Below are 17,570 nucleotides of genomic sequence, written 5' to 3' on the forward strand. Positions count from 1 at the left end.
CAACCTAAACTACAGTGAGATCTTATCTCAAAAAATACAAATATATATATATATATATGTAAAATCAATCCACAGCTCTTAACAAGTAAGGAGTAGTCCAAGAACAGATTTACACATTGATATAATGTATCTGGTATTATACTTAAAAATTAGATCTGTTAAAGATTTACATGATCAGTCTTCATTTATACTTAGAAGCCATTAAAAATCTCATTGCTTTCTAACAATTTGATGTTTTGAAACATGATCCATAGACTTCTGGTTTTCTTTTTTATTTGAAACTTTACTACTTCAAACCTCGTTTATTTTTTTTTCAGTATCAGAACCAGAAGAACCTGAGAGACAGGAAACCATCAATATTTCCACACATTCCTTTTCTCTGCACTGTGGCTGCCCTCTGGCTATGTGGATAGGTATCATGTGGATCTTGTTCCTGACAGTGGCTTTGTTACTATCAGAAATCTTGGAGGTGGAGAATATCAGGTATAGTTTTCATCACTGTGCGTGGCCAGCCTGCTTGTATTTATATTTGCTCTTGGTAGAAAAGTTCTTTATGAAACTCATTCACTATGAAAAGTTACTCCTAAGAGGGTTTTTAAAAGCGTAAGACGAAGACAAAAACATCAATGCGGAATTGATGAGTGTAGGTTTCAGCATCAGTGCACTGTTACCTTAGCAACGCCTATGCTTTTTTTTTTTTTTTTTTAAGTTTACCCTGAACCTACAACCAGTCATCCAAGAGTTCATGAATAGTTTAACAAAGAAAGGGCAGAGCTATTGAGTAATCCAGGCTCATTAATTGTGTACTTGCCAGGAGGATCTGTCTTTAAATCATTAATGCAGGCAACATTTCTCTCTACAGCCATCAATGTGATTCGACTGCTTGAAAAATGTAATAATGATGGATTTTCTTATCATTTTTCTTTTACTTTTTATTGGAACTTCAGAGACACAGGTATTTTATACACTTTTAATACACAGGCTAAGTAATAGACTGTAGATTTTGAAAAGACTTTCCACTGGTTGTTTCTTGTGACAGTAAAGTAGGATAGATAGAAATACTGATTTAAGTTTTGATAACATGGTATGTTTTGTAAGTTTTATTTGATTGTGTAAATTATTGTGTAAACAGTTACATGATATAACATTTTAAAATAATGAGTAACTTTTGTGATATTTTAAATAGTGTAGTCTTATAGTGAAGTGTTAAAATTTTTGATAGTGACATTTACTATTTTAGCAGGTTTTTCAGGAATAACTTTAGTGCAATTATTTGTTTTTGGTATTCTAGGTTGATTTTTCCAGTGATGTTCCTGATAGTAGGTATGATATAACTAGCTCTTCAATTTCTGCTAACACAGAAAATAGTTTACCTGTTAGAACAGTGACAACAAATGTAACAAGTGAGTATATATTTTAAATTACTTTTTATTGAAGTATTTGGAGTTAGCATAAATCTTTTGGCTAGAAATACTTATATTGGCTGCATATGTACTATATGTATGAAATGGTTTAGAATAATTAAAGAAAAATGGAAATTTATGAAAGTGATCTATTTAGAAACTGCCTTCTACCAATCGTTTGGCTTTCTTTACTTTCTTTACAAAAAAGATAACTATCCTTGTTTGTGAAATGGATGAGAGAGACTGTTAATGTAACACTTAAATAATACAGAGCCCTGAAAATCAAGTTACTATCCTTCCTCGGAAATTATTCAGTTTGTAAGGATATTTCTTGTTTTCTTTGTTCTTGCATTTGTAAGCCTTGCATTAGGGAAGTTTCTTTTAAAAGTGATTTGGCATCAAAAGAATATTTGGCATGTAGTATTCAGTAGCATTCCATTTTTTGCATTCTTATAAAAGAATGCTCTTGGTATTCTCCAAAGCATTTATTTTTTTATTTTTTTATAGCAGAGCTGTAGAGTGTGTAAATTCACATTAGTTTGGGGGAACTTCCAAAGTTTACATTTGTAAGTACTTTTATTTTGTGGTGTTTTTTTTTTGTGGAAATATATGAATACACCTTTTAACAAATGATTATTTTTTCCTGAAAAATAGAACCAGGGCCACCAGTCTTCTTAGCAGGGGAAAGAGTTGGATCTGCTGGGATTCTTCTTTCATGGAATACTCCACCTAATCCAAATGGAAGGATTGTATCCTACATTGTTAAGTATAAAGAAGTATGTCCTTGGATGCAAACCATGTATACTCAAGTTAGAGCAAAGCCAGATAGTCTAGAAGTTCTTCTTACTAATCTTAACCCTGGAACAACATATGAAATTAAGGTAATTATTTTGTTAAAAAAAACCCTACTGATTGTTAAGGTATTGAAATCTTTCACCTGTTTTAAAACTGAAGGAGTTTTTTCCCACCTGGTCAAACCTTGTGGCTGATTGTAGTAAGTGACTGAAGAATGGCAGACTGAATCATGATCTCAGCGTCTACTTGGCCTTTTAAAATTTGGTCAAATGTTTTCATCTATTTTTAATTCAATTTATATGCATATTTATATATATCCTACCTATATTAAAAGTTTTTGGCTGTGTGCTGGTTTTGAAATAAATTTATTTATTCATTTATGTTTTGTAAGTGGAAAAATATTTTTTTGCAGTGCTCTCAATTGAACTCAGGCCCTTATGTGGCTAGGCAAATGCCCTACCACCGAGCCATCTTCCTAGTTTAAAAACATTCCCTTTTTAGACTAAACTTAGTTAGATTTGCTATTTTTCTCTTAGTCCTGTTATACGCATATGTCTATTTATTGAAATTTTAGATAATGGCTTGAGTACTTCTAAAGAGCTAGTTTTACTAAGAAATAAATTCAATTCTGTTCTAGTCAATGAGTATTTATTGAGTTTTTACTATGTCCTTTGTATTTATAAAAGTTTTAGTCCTTTATAAAGTTAAATATACAAGATTTAAAAATATTCTATTGAATATGGAATAATGAACAGCTTATAAAAAGCAGTTCTAAATTTTTTAGGTTAAAATAAAAAAAATTACAGTTAAGGAATATCTATGATATTTCCAAGGGAAGTATAGAGATATTTTCTGGATTTTTAATGTTGTCAACATAATGCCCATATGTTCTTTGATGCTTGAAAATAATTGATTGTGGAGGAGAAATTCTTCAAATACTGTCTAAATATATGTTCATGCATAATTGAGTTGCTCTTTTAGGATGGGAGAAAATTGTGGGAATCATTTTTGGCATGAAGTTTTCCTTATTGGAAGTGTGACTATTTGTGGAATTAACTAATAGAATCACTAGTGAAAAGCATCTACCAATAGTAGCATAACAGTATGGTTCTCTCACAGATAAAATAAATCAACTTTTATTTATGAACAAATCAAAGTTGTAACAGCTGTTTCATTCAGAAATATAGGTTAAAGAGTAGACAAATTTTTGACATGAATATTACACAACATATTTTCTATGAACATGCATAATTCAGATCAACTTATTTGTTAAGATATGCTGCTGGAGGTCATAAATAAGGGTTAAATTTTCAAGTGATACAAGAAACTATCGCTGAGAGGAATGTAATTCAGCTAAACTAGTTCTTAGATTTATTTTTATAAAGTTTGAATCTCATTAAGAAGTCTCTATTTTTCTCTCCTCATACTTTATGAATCTTTGTGTGATATTTATTCCAAATAAATGTTAGCCACTACAGAATTTCAAAGGTATTGGGCATGGTACATTTGATATTTTCAGTATAAGTAACACTATGAGAGAAATTCTGCTCAATTTATATTATTGCATTTAGTCTCAGAACAATCCTATGTCATAGATATATTATTATTCCTATTTAAAGACAAGAAAAATGTGCCTTTGAATACCTAGCTAAATTGCCATAAATCACTCATTGAGAATTGGTGGCTTTATATTTAAACTGAGCTAATTCCAGGGATCTTGCAAAAGGTCAAGATTTTTCTGATTTATGACTTTTTTCTGCTTATTCTAATCTATTGAATTAGACTGTTTAAGTAAAAATAAATTTTATACTTTCCAATGTAAAATATTTAGTCTAAATTATTAATTGAGCTTATTTATTTTTGCTTTTAATTTATTTGCATAATAGAATACAAACTCTAAAATCACATACCATATAGATATATGGTCTTTTATATTCATTGGAGACATAATATAATGTCTTGGATATAAGTGGCTAAATTTTGAATAAATTCTTGTTCTAAACATTTATTTCTTTGTGACTGTGGGAAAATTACTGAATTTCTTTCAATCTATTTTCTCACACATAAAATGTTGAGAATAATACCTTCTATTTGAGTAGCCCTGTATTTGTTTCTATCTTGAGAGTATTGGAAGAATGAAAGGAAAAATCATTTTGGCCCTTACCTTATGGACAAGGAAAAATTTTACTATTTCAGGTTCTCTCTAATTAGGGAGCAAAAAGTTTTATAAAACTTTTGGTTTATTTTAGGTTGCTGCTGAAAACAGTGCTGGCATTGGAGTATTTAGTGACCCATTTCTTTTCCAAACTGCAGAAAGTGGTAATTTTCCTAAATTATTTATTTTAAATTAACTTAATCATGAGTTTTGTCATTTAAATAGGAATGTAATCAAAATCTAACACTAAAGTGCATGCAATTTCCAACAACATGGCAACTCAATTATTTTTAGTCTTTTGTGGTAATAATAAATTATTATTTTAATGGATAAATTAAAATATGTTCTTTGTAATTATAAAGGTCAATACACATGATCTTGGGGAATTTTGAGAAAACATGAAAAAAACACACAATGAAAGTTATTTGTAGTCTTATCATACAAAAAACTGTGTTACTATTTAGATGTCTTTCTGTCTGGTCTTTTGTTTGCCAGTATATATATGTACTACTGTATCCATCCATAACATGTAGTCATTACCAAAGCACTTTAAGGCCCCTCTGTTCTTCCAGTGCCTGAGAAAGAGTCTTGATCTTAATTCTTCTTTCACAGTAACAACTAATCTATCAGCAGTGTCTGCCTGCACTATCATCAAAACATATTCAGATGCTTAGCCTCCTAGCTAATCACCCCATCCAACCCTTTCTCCTCTCTTGCCTGAATGATCAAAAGATTAATGACTGATTTCCCCGGAATATATCTACCTCCCCGTCCATCTCTATTTCCAGTATTTTTTTTCCTTTGAAACCATCTGATATATCACACATTTACATGCTTCTTTTTTATCATGTTAGTAGAGCATAAGCTTTGTGATAAAAATAAATCATTGTTGAATGTTGGTAATTTTATTTATTAATAATTCTCATATATTTGTACAAGAGGAAAAGGTTAGATTTAGTTATACAGAAAAATATTTAAATAAATGATGTCATTTCCAACAAAAAATAAGTATTGACTATAGAGTTCATATTCTAGGGGTAAAATAAAGATGTGAATCATTAAGTTCTATGTCAGATATGTGATTAGTGCTATACAATAATTTCTATAATTTTGTTCAATTATGAATGTTCTATAAAAATCTAGTTTTACTGCAACTTGAACAGTTAAACAGGACAACTTGAAATGGGTGTTGTGTATTTACAAGGGATATAATTGTCATAGTTTAAAAAAAAAACATGTAATAGTTTTTTGATCCAGTTCCTACTTGAGATCCCTTCTAGAAAGGCATTTTGCATAAGGAATTGGCATGGGAATGTGAAGTTATTTAAAATTACAAATAAATGATTTTGAGGCCTAACATACTCTTATTAATTTTAAACATATTGACTTTCAAGTTATTTATACAATTAAAAATAAAATAGCATTTATTATCTTGTAGTTTAGCATATAAACCAAAAATTAATTTACCTATATTAAAGTTTCAGTTTTAGGAGAAATAATTGATTTAAGTGACATAGAAAATAGTTTCATTTATTTTGTTTCTTCACCCTGATCCTAATTTGCCTCCTGACAAATTTATGATACACACAGATTTGTAGCTTCATTCTGACAGAGTTTTTGTTATATATGTTTTATACTTCCTGTAGATTTCTTCATTATAGGTGATATTCAGAGCTTGAAAGAGCCTACCTCTTGGTAGATAACGACTGGGGGAGAAACTAGAGAAACTCTAGCATGTAGTGGAAATAACCCTCACCCTGCTTCCGACTTACTGCGTGTCTTTGGACCACGTGAATAATTCTTCATGCCTATTTTCCATTTCTTTTTTTAGTACAAAGAAGTTCATTTGATTAGTAATCCTCAATATATTTCTCTTCCCAAGTACCTGTTGTCATTATTGCTAATTTATTAAACCTTAAATTGAGAAATATGAATAAGTAGCATTTGTTATTATTAAGTGAGGAGTAATTTGTTTTTCTGTGAATAGAAATATTCCCAGTATATGACTTAACTGTTTGTGCTGTGTTGATCTGATGTCAGTCTATCCACAAAGCACAAAAATTTCAGTGCTCAAATTCCTATGCAGCATTATTTCAGGTAAAGATACAATGTAATTTAGATGATAAAGTGATAAAATATTTCTAATTCATTTTCTAACTAAAAACATAGGAAATAACTTTGTGTTCAACTTGTGTTCAATTTATAAGCTTCTTAATGCCTCAAAAATGTGTGCTTTGTATAATATTCACTTTGAAAAGTTGTATATGTGTTTACATAATTATGTATTGATACTTGTTGACAGTCTACACATACCTTCCAAAAGTGTGGTAAGACACTTTCTGGTTTGACAGGTGAAAAGACTATATAAATATAGTATTTTTATATTTTTGTATTCATTAGTTGAATCAGGGTGGATAAATTCACTCAAATAATCAGAAGTGTGAGATTCTAGTACAAAAATCAAGAGGTAAAAGATAGAATATTTTTAAATACTTGTGATGCCCAGAAAAGAGCCAGAATCAATCTCCAAACATCATAAGCTCACAAAAGGGAACTATACTAATACATTGAGGCTAAAATTATTTAAAACAGGTTGATATACTTTCCTTCGCTAAATGCTGTTTAGCAGATTTAATTGATTCCTATCTGTTTAACATTTAAGATTTACTCTTTTGGAAGTATTGCTGAAAGTTATAAATTTCAAATTTATCTATATTTGATTAGTTTTTTATGACTATTGTTAAGAACCATTTGAAAATGTGTCAGATTATATGCAGTTTGTTATTTATATACATTTCAAGGATATTTATAAAATATACATCAACTATACAAATAAGAAATTTTAAATAATGATTGGCATCCATTATGAAAATTGTAAGTTTTCAACCCACCAAAACCTTTTCCTGTCATTTAGTGACCATTTTTCTTTGGATTTATTACATTTTATACATCCCAAAGAAATTCAAATTTTAAATCTTAATGTAGTGTTAATATATTGCCATTATATTTCCTAAACATTCATTGTTTATCAGTTCTCCTTGGAGAAAAATTTCTGTCTTTTATTTTGTCCATTGCTGATCATATCTAGTAACTTTCGTTAAAATGCAGCTATCTTGCAGTTTTTAAATTCCTACTGTCTAAATCATATCACATACAGCTTTCTTTCTCTAGACCTAAGTTTCTTGTATAATTTATAGGACTTTGATTGGAAAGTTACATTTTGGCACTTTTTAGGTAAAAATCTAAACTCCAGTTATTTGGCATTTTAATACTAGTCACATTTACTATCACATGATATTTTACCTCATTTTGCACTGTTTTGATTTGTTGTATATTCTGAAGCATATAGAGTTGTTTGATTTTTTATTGGTATATAGTTATGATACATAATATTTACACTTGTTTTACAGAAATATTTAAGATACAATATATATAAAATTATCAGTCACTTTCCCCCCACCTTAATCTTCTTTCCCTTTCCAAAGTTTGCCTCTGTTTCATACCATTTCTCCTTTATTTTGCTCTATTTATATTTTTGGTTTCTTATGTAGGAGAAACCATGTGGTATTTAACTTCTTGTGTCTGACGTTTTTCACTTAACAGTATAGACTCAGGATCTTGAATATTTACTCTATCAATGTGTCTTACTGTAAAATTAATTGACTTATTTTCATTCATTCTAGCTGTCATATAATTCTCCTTCCAACTAAAATAGGATTGAGATTTTATTATAGATAAGAATTGATAGCAATATCTAATAAAAATCTGATGAAAGATAATTTGGAGAGTGTATAAAACTCAAGGTACAAAAATACAACCTGTTGGTTGGGTATCTGTCTATTTGACATTAGGCACTAGATATTTATAAACATGCCAGATAGATATTTTCTGGTGTTGTTGGTTGGATAATCGTTTCGGTTTTCCACTTTGTTCAACATCTAGGAGATCTACATGGGTGCAAAATATTTAAGGAAGTAAGAAATTTGTCACGAACTATTTGCATATTTACATAAGACTACTGAATATTTTTTCGTGTTTTTGAGGAATGTCTCAGCAATGCACATATGGATCCAATAATCCTGAAATCAGCACATTGCTTCCATTTTTTTTTTTTTTTGGCTAGCACCAATTAAAGTAGCCTTATGAGTCACACTGAAGTAGATTTTATACAATGTATACTTATAACATGGAAATTTAACACCCTGATAATATATAAATGTTATTCTAAACAAGGTTTTCCTGTCTCTTTCAATCCTTTTCATTCTCCAGCTCCAGGGAAAGTGGTCAATCTTACAGTTGAGGCCTTCAACTATTCAGCAGTAAACTTGATTTGGTATTTACCTCGGCAACCAAATGGCAAAATTACTAGCTTCAAGATTAGTGTCAAACATGCCAGGAGTGGGATAGTTGTGAAAGATGTCTCAATCAGAGTAGAGGACCTTTTGAATGGGAAATTACCAGAATGTAATGTAAGTATTGTGAACATCTTGTATGTCTCAAAAACTTTAGATAAACTTATCTTCAAGTTCTTAGCATCTAGACACTGTATATTTTATGGAAATTGTTATTTCTTTGTTATCTATACTATTTGGCCATAGAAACATTCTATATGTAGTTGGCTATATGTAAGGTATGTTACTGGAGGGGTTGGGAATTTTATATTAAAATTTAAGAAATATTAAAATTTCTTAGGGTATTCAGAAAGACTTCATTAAGGAGTAATGTTTGGTAATCTGTGGAGACACTCCAGGTAGTCACATTAGAAGTCTCAGCAGTTGAAAGTGTAAGATGTGACTGGGTGATTCTAGGTGGAAGATATTACATAAATCTCTGTGGTATAAAATTGTGAAACATAATTGTAGAAAAGACTACACCACCAAGTGCCAAGTAGAGAGGATTTGTGGAAGGCAATAGTCAATGATTAATTTGCAGAGGTAGACTGCTTTTCTGCATATCTTTGGTAAATAATTTGTTATTACTCAAGTTACTGATGAGAAACCTCAGGAAGTATTATAAAATGCTGTGCTTCAGGCCTTTTTGGTGATTATTTTGGTATGTTCAACACCATTATTTTTGTCCTATTATTTTATAGAAGTCTCAAAACCTTTTTCAAATTCAGATACTTCTAATACACACACATGCATATGCACACATATAAATACCTACCATGTATTACTAGTGGTGCTATCTTTTGAGTGCTTATGATAAAAAAACATAGGATCAGAATGTGGTCTATGCTTGAAATTATTTTAACCCTTTGGCCCTTACACAGTTACATGAGTTTTAAGAATCTTACTAATGATTTTACTGTAGTTTTATCTTTAAGTCACTTTTAATTTTTACTCATGAGGAAAATTAAGTATTAAGAATGAAATACATATATTCTTATCTAAAATTTTAGAATAATTGAATATAATAAAAATCTAACAAATCTGTCCATAATGTAATTTATTAAAATTTTACAGAGGGAAAATGAGAGAGAGAGAGAGAGAGAGAGAGAGAGAGAGAGAGAGAGAGAGAGAGAGAGAGAATATAAGGGAAAAGAAATGAGTTATATTTCTTGTGCTTACCAAAAGATGTAACATTGTGTTTTCACTGACACTGTTTTCTTCACTAGGAAAACAGTGAGTCTTTCCTGTGGAGCACCACCAGTCCTTCTCCGACCATTGGCAGAGTTACACAGGCACTGCGTACCACGTTCTCTTCTAGCATATTGACGCGGAGTAAGATCAGCTCGGTGTGGAAAGAGCCCATCAGCTTCGTAGTGACACATTTGAGGCCTTACACAACGTATCTTTTTGAAGTTTCGGCTGTTACAACTGAAGCAGGTTATATTGATAGTACCATTGTCAGAACCCCAGAATCAGGTATGATTTCCTTTTTGTTAGAAAAAAAGTGCTCAATGACTTATACAAGAACATAAATCTTTAATTTTGAGCATGTAGATGTTGTGCTAATCTTCCTTACTGGTTAGTAACTGTTTGCTGTGTTTATATGTGCAATAATAAATAGTAGGCCCCCATCTGGAGTATCTTGAAAATTTTGATACTCTTTTATATTAGACACAATGCTAAGGATATGCATCTGAGATGAGAAAGATTTGAAGAAAAGGTTTCTTTAGCTCCTATGAGCCTAAGACCAGCAATTATCACTCTGTGACTCTGCAGTTTTTCGTAATCATCTCTTCCTTTCTAAATCATCTTCTATCACTTTTATCTTTTACTATTATTACCAGATATGGAGCGAATACTTGCAATAGGAGACTAGCGTGTGATTAACATTTCTGTATAAGTAAAAAACAGAAGTTAAAATATATTCTTCCTTATATTCTTTTTGTACTGCAATGTCTTTATCTGATAAACAGAGACAGTAAAAGTACCCTTGTATAGCTTTAATATTAGATTAAATAATGACAATTACATGTTTTTATTACTATGATTAGATATTAATATTCTGAGAGTGAATATTTATTTATAGTCATGGATATTTAAATACACAAAATAAATGTAATAATGAGGGGTAATGATTAACTTATTTAAATGAAACAAAGCTCATATAATATATTTATATTCAGTTTATATGAGTGCTAATACAGTACCATAGCATCAATATATTAGTATAAATATAATAGATGGTTGATACATCACATGTATCATACCATAGTGTCAGATATTCAACTGTGTCTAATTCTTGTTGGTATTAGAAATTTTTAATAGGGTAATTTTATGGAAGCACACTATATATTTTCCTAGTGACACAGCTGTCAGTTGCTTACATTTCCACCACAATGCAAAAATGTTCCCTTTCGCCCTGCAGCCTCTCTAGCATTTGTTATTATTTGCTTTCTTGATCAATAGCACTCTTCTTGGAGTAGGGTAGAATCTCATTGTTGTTTTGATTTCCACTTCTCTAATGGCCAGAGATGTTGAACATTTTTTGCATGTAATTATTGGACGTGAGAAGTATCTGTTCATTTCAGTTGCCCATTTTTATATGAGTGTTTTATTTTGGAGGTGTACTCTTTGAGTTCTTTATGTAGTTGAGATATTTGGTCTTCCATCTAAAGAATAGCTGGAAAAATTTTGTTCCCATTTTGTAACTTGTCTTTTCAGCCTGTTGGTTTATTCCTTTGCTGTACAAAGGTTTTTAATTTGATGGGATTCCACTTTGATGTTATTTCTCATGCAACTGGGATTCTGTTTAGAAAAACTTGCTTATTCCTATGGCTCCAAGAGTTTTACCTCTCAGAAGACTGCTTTAACATTTAGATCTCTGATCCATTTTGATTTTAGTTTAATACATGGTGGGAGAGATAAGTCTAGATTCAATCTTGCATGTGCATATCCAGTTTTCCCAGTATTATTTGTATATCTTTTTGACACCTTTATGAAAGCTCAGATAGATGGATTTATTTAGGATTCTTTCTATCTTCTGCTCTATTCTATTAATCCACATGTCTGTTTTTCTGGCAATGCCATGCTGTTCTAATCACAGAAACTTTGTAATATAACTTGAAATCTGAAATGTTGATGCCTCCTGCTTTGCTGTCATTACTTACAATTACCTAATATTCTCGGTCTCTCGGGTTCCATGTGAAATTTCAGATCATTTTCTCTCAATCTGTAAGGAATACGGTTGACATTTTGGCTGGAATTGCATTAAATCTGTGTGGCTATTTGGAAGTATGGCCATTTTGACAATATTGATTCTGCTTGTCAACAGGCAGGAACAAGGGACATATATCCATTTTCTGATATTTTCTTTCATCTCTGTTTTCAGGATAATGTAGTTTTCATCGTAGAGGTCTTTCAGTTCCTTGGTTAGTTTAATTCCTAGGTATTTACTATGGTATTTTGAGTGCTATTGTTTTCATATTTTCTCAGTGATTTCATTATTGATGTTCAGTCTCACTATTTTTGTATTTTGAGTTTGTATCCTGTTACATTGTTGAATTTCATTTTTCTCAGCTTTTTGTATAAATACAATGTCTTTTGCAAATGTAATTTGACCTTTTTTCTTATATATACATGTGTCTTTCAATTCTTTTTCTTAAGTGATGGCTCTGGCTAATGTTTTGAGTACTGTATTAAGCATGAATGGTGATAGTGGACATTCATGCATTGTTCAATATTTTTAGAGGCAAAGATGTTAGTTTTTCTCTTTTAATATGATATTAGCAGTAGATTTGTCATGAATGCCTTTTATCATATTGAGATAAGGTCTTTCTATACCTATACAGCGTTTCTTTTTAAATAGTTAATGTAAATTGAATTTTGTCAATGGCTTTTTTGAGATGATCACTTTATTTTTATTATTGCATCTTGTTTTTCAATTTGTGTATGTTCAACTGTTCTGGCATCCTTGGGCTAAATCCTAATGGAAATAATATGTGATCTTTTTGATGATTTGTTACATTGTGTTTGCCAGTCTCTTGTTGAGGATTTTTGAATCTATATTCATTAAAGGGTTTGACCTGTAGTTCTTTCTTTTGGTTGGGTCCGTTTCTGGTTTTTCTAGCTTCCAAAAGTAATGTTAGTTTCCAAAAGTGCTTACATAGTATTGATGTTTCATCTTCCTAATGTTCTTATAGAATTTAACAGTGAATTCTCTGAGACCTGGGTTTTTCTTAATAGTTTTTTTTTAAATTACTTCTTTAATCTCATATTCTGGAAATTGGATCATTAAAGGTTTTAAAGTCTTCTTGATAGTTTATATATATCTAGGAATCCATTCATTTTATTAGAATATGAGTTCTCAAAGTAGTTACTATAGTATTCTGAATTTCAGCAGTCCAATTGCTTTTTTCATTTCTAATTGCATAGTTTTGGGTCTTTTCTGTTTTGATAAGACTGTCTAAATGCCTATTTTGTTTATTATTTCAAAGAACCAGCTCTTCTATTCAATGATTATTTTTTCAGTCTCTGTGAAATTGATTTCAGCTCTAATCCTTATGATTTCCTTTCTTGTACTAGCTTTGGACTTGGATTGTTCTTGTTTACCTAGATTTTTTTTTTTTTGTCTTTTTATCAGTACCGGGTATCGAACTCATGACTGCCTGCTTGCAAGGCATGCGCTTATGCCGCTGAACTAAGTTTACCTAGAATTTTGAGATGCATCATTAGATTATAATTTGGGTTTGCTCTATTTGTCTGATGTGGGTATTCACAGTGATAATATTCCCTATTAAGACTATATTCATTGTGTCTCATAAATTCTTCTGTGTTATATTGGAATTATTCTTAAATTTTAGGAGCTATTTAATTTCTTTGTGATTCACTGATTATTCAAGAGCATATTAATAATTTTTTGAATTTGCATAACTTCTGTGGTTTCTTTTGCTGTTGAGTTATTGTTTAATTGTGCTATAATCTGATAATATGCATGGGATAATTTTGATTCTTTTTTTTGGTACCGGGGATTGAACTCATGATCTTGCACTTGCCAGGCAGGCACCTAAATCCCCAGCCTCAATTTTGATTCTTTTACATTTACTTAAGCGTGCTTTATTGGCTAGTATGTGGTTTATTTTGGAGAAAGTTCTACATGATGCTGAAAAGAATGTGTATTCTGTTGTCCTTGGGTATAATACTATAGATATCTATTAAATTTATTTTTTCAAAGATTTTATTCAAGTATAGTATTTCTTTGTTGATCTTTTTGTCTAGTCAGTCTGTTTATTTGTGACAGTGTTGCATTGAGATTTTCTATTATAATTGTGTTGGTATTTACCTGATCTTTTATATCTAGTAGTGTTTGTTTTATTAATTGGATGCAACATTGTTTGATATGTAACCAGGCCATTTTTAAATGTTGTTATTACTCCTGTGCACATTTGAATCTTCTATTTGAAGAGTATAAATTTCCTGTCAGAACAAATGTTGATGTGAAAATGTAAAGATCATTTCCATTATATTCTGACGGTTATTTTCTTTACCTTTCCTCTTATATATCTGCAGAGGAACAATATTTATGAAGCCAGATATATAGACTTTGTTGAATGTGGTATAAGTATGATACGTGCTTCAAAACAATCTAGGCTTTGCAATGAATATTTTATAGGGAATATAAGATTGAAATTTCATTGTGCAATTATATATGGTACTAAATAAATATAGTATTTGTACATAAGAAGTTAATCTGATGATTTAGTATGTCTTATTTAAATATTTCAATTATATTCTATTTTTCTTTAATTTAAAACCCAACTTTGATTTTAGTACATTTAATGAAGTTTTGAAATTTTACATATGTTTTAAGTATTCTTTTTTCTATAATCATTTTAGTGCCTGAAGGACCACCACAAAATTGTATAACAGGCAATGTCACTGGGAAATCCTTTTCAATTTCATGGGACCCACCAAGTATAGTAACAGGAAAGTTTAGTTATAGAGTTGAATTATATGGGCCATCAGGTAAGTCTTAATTGATTTCATGTATACCTTTTAGAGCAACAATTATAAAATGCATTACTAGTATAAAACATTAAAAAAAATTTAAATACCATCTAATTGAAGTAGATAATTAGAAAAGTAATAAGGTGAAGTTCTTTGGAGTTTTTATTTACAACCATAACTGAGTAAAATGATGTCAAAATGGTATTTGTATTTCATATTCCAAGTTAAGATAAAGGAACTATAGCTGGGGATTTAGCTCAGGTGCATAAGCACCTGCCTGGTAAGTGTGAGGTCATGAGTTCAATCCCTGATCCCCGCCCCCCCACAAAAAACACAAAGGAAAAATATAAGCATCCTAAAATATAAGTTACCTAAAAAATAAGTTAATAATAAACAGGTATAAGTTAATAGTAATATATAAGTTAATAATAAGTATGTTAATAATAATATATAAGTTAATAATAAAAAATAAGTTACCTAAAAAAATATAAGTTACCTAAAAAAATATAAGTTACCTAAGTAAAGCATCACCGGAGACATATGCTTTTAAGTATTTGAGCAAAAAGTTCCTGACTTACATTCATGAACAATGGCCTAGCTTATATTAAGTCATATGTCAGGTAATTTATTTTTAATAATCAGAGCGTTCTGAAAATACAAGAAATTTCTGTACCTTCTGCTCCATTTTACTTGTGAACATGAAGCTGTTCTGAAAATAGTGTTTTAAAAATGAGTGTCTTTTTAAAGTGATACATTTTCTGTCTTTATAAAAAGTAAGACCTGAACATCCACTAGTTATCCAGAGGGAATTTAAAGACTTCAAGTATTATAGGAGGAGAATAAATTCTAAAATTTTTCTTAGTCTATGATTCTTTGGTTCCCTGTAAGAAGTTTAATTCAAACATAATGAAATATTACAGCCACATATTATCATTTACTTGAAGGAATTGAAAAAGATACAAATTTCCAAGCTCTGTTTTGAAAATTCTATGGTATGAATCATAGGAGTAACCTTTATTTCTCATTCCTAAATAGCTTATGCATCCAAATTTTTGAAATACAATTTCTACAATTCTCCTCACCCTCACAATACACAGAAACATACATGGATATATAGAGACTAATTTATGTTTGATACCAATTGCCAGATTTGGCTGAGATACATTTTCCTCTGTGTGGTAGGCAGATGAAATCAAGTCAGAAGAATTAAACAGTTGCCCTACTGAGCAACATGGCATCACTAGTGAGCCCCTATGATGGTTTATAAGGGCTTATGACTGATTGGAGTGGCTTATGGGAGAACCGGAGAAGAACACTAAACAGTAGATGTAGGATGTCTTTTGAGTTTCGCTAGAAAGTGAAGCCATGAATGGAGACAGGCCATAGGGTTGGAATAAGTAAACAGATTTCTTTTTTATTAAGGATAAATAAAGCATCATTTTTGCTGAAAAGAATGAAGAAAATGGACAGAATAATGATATACAGAAGATGAGAATTACTGGGAAAGTGTTTATGTAGGTAGAAGGTAAGGGCCTGGGATTAAATGAAGAGATTGGATTAAGATAAAAAATACAATTGTCTGTAGTAATAGGTTGTAAGGCAAATAGAGATGCAGTATCCATATGGCGGGAGTCTGTGCAGATCATTTCTGGATGATTTAATTTTTCAGTGCAATGTAAATCATACCCATGAGTGGGAATGAAGAGGAGGCAGAAGAGTTTGGAGGTTTGAGTGAGGAGAAGAAGTGTAAAATAATCATCTAGAAATTATAGAGAGATTGGAATCCTAAGATGTACAATGTGCATAAAATTCTTGATGCCTTTTAGGCTTCATTTAGAATATGATCTTGAATAAAATAATATTGATTGAAATGCCATTATACATTTCTTCATATTTTTCAGCAAAAGTAGTTTAAGAAAATGTGTATGTTAAAATACAATGCTTTTATTGAAAGATGTAGAGAAAAGTATAATGGCATTCCAATTAATATCATTTTATATACATATAGTGCTGATTATAATTTGTGGTCTCATCAGTATTGGGAAAAGATGTCTCCAATGTTTAGGTTTTATTGGTTTTGTTCTGTACTGTTTTGTTCAATTTTATTATACCTGATGATATAGGCAATTCTTTTTAAGGTAGCAAGAGGCATTATGGTAACCATTGTTGATTACCTTGTATTCTATTTTTACATCATGTATTATGTCCATCCTTTGTTTTGACTGACTGCTTTGTTTTGTCATATTTGGTTTTATTCTCTTCCAAAAAAAGTAATAAGAACTGTGGGAGTAATAAAACCCAAAATGTGTAAATGTTATTGTAAAAAAGAGAGGAAAAGAAAGTGCTCTAAAGGATACGACTGCAGGTGTGTTTAGGTGTGTAGGATGGATGACCATATTACTAAGTTTTTGTTGGCTCATTGAACACAACTGTTTGCAGTCTCACTGTTTGAATGTCCACTTTGTATGCTTTAGTCCTATAACTTGAACAACTATTTCTAAGATGACAATATGTAATCTATTAACTAGGGATTTCTTACTGTTAATTTTTTTTGAAATTCTGTATTCCTGTACCTTTTTACTGTTTTGGTTTTTTTTTTTCTTTTAATAAAAATTTTTTAAAAAGTTTGGAAAAAGAGTAGAGAGTAGGTAGTGAGGGACTAAGCAGAATGAAAAAAAATAAAATAGTAAGTAAGGTCAATGAGCTGCGTGTTGGTTTAGGTTCTAGAGTAAGTAAGAAGAGATGGGAAAAAGTAGTCAGTGACAATCGCATGAAAGTTATGCAACGGATGATGGTAGTCATTAGTAATTGTGATGTCTAGTG

The 17,570-nt window shown here is 30.6% G+C and overlaps 1 protein-coding gene across 1 annotated transcript in view; it reads left to right on the forward strand.

The window, feature by feature from the left end:
• Nucleotides 1-701: 701 nt before the first annotated feature.
• The window catches only part of Ptprq (protein tyrosine phosphatase receptor type Q), a 201,870-nt gene continuing 185,001 nt past the window's right edge, over nucleotides 702-17,570 (forward strand). The window contains exons 1-7 of the mRNA XM_063255200.1: nucleotides 702-955; nucleotides 1,292-1,403; nucleotides 2,058-2,284; nucleotides 4,448-4,517; nucleotides 8,623-8,822; nucleotides 9,971-10,220; nucleotides 14,637-14,765. Of these exons, the coding sequence (XP_063111270.1) occupies nucleotides 899-955; nucleotides 1,292-1,403; nucleotides 2,058-2,284; nucleotides 4,448-4,517; nucleotides 8,623-8,822; nucleotides 9,971-10,220; nucleotides 14,637-14,765 (1,045 nt within the window). The 5' untranslated portion in view covers nucleotides 702-898. The remainder of the gene's footprint in view (nucleotides 956-1,291; nucleotides 1,404-2,057; nucleotides 2,285-4,447; nucleotides 4,518-8,622; nucleotides 8,823-9,970; nucleotides 10,221-14,636; nucleotides 14,766-17,570) is intronic.

Source organism: Cavia porcellus, unplaced genomic scaffold, assembly GCF_034190915.1.
Source record: "Cavia porcellus strain 051 isolate PalLab524CR breed Dunkin Hartley unplaced genomic scaffold, mCavPor4.1 scaffold_8, whole genome shotgun sequence".
Taxonomy (NCBI): Eukaryota; Metazoa; Chordata; class Mammalia; order Rodentia; family Caviidae; genus Cavia; species Cavia porcellus.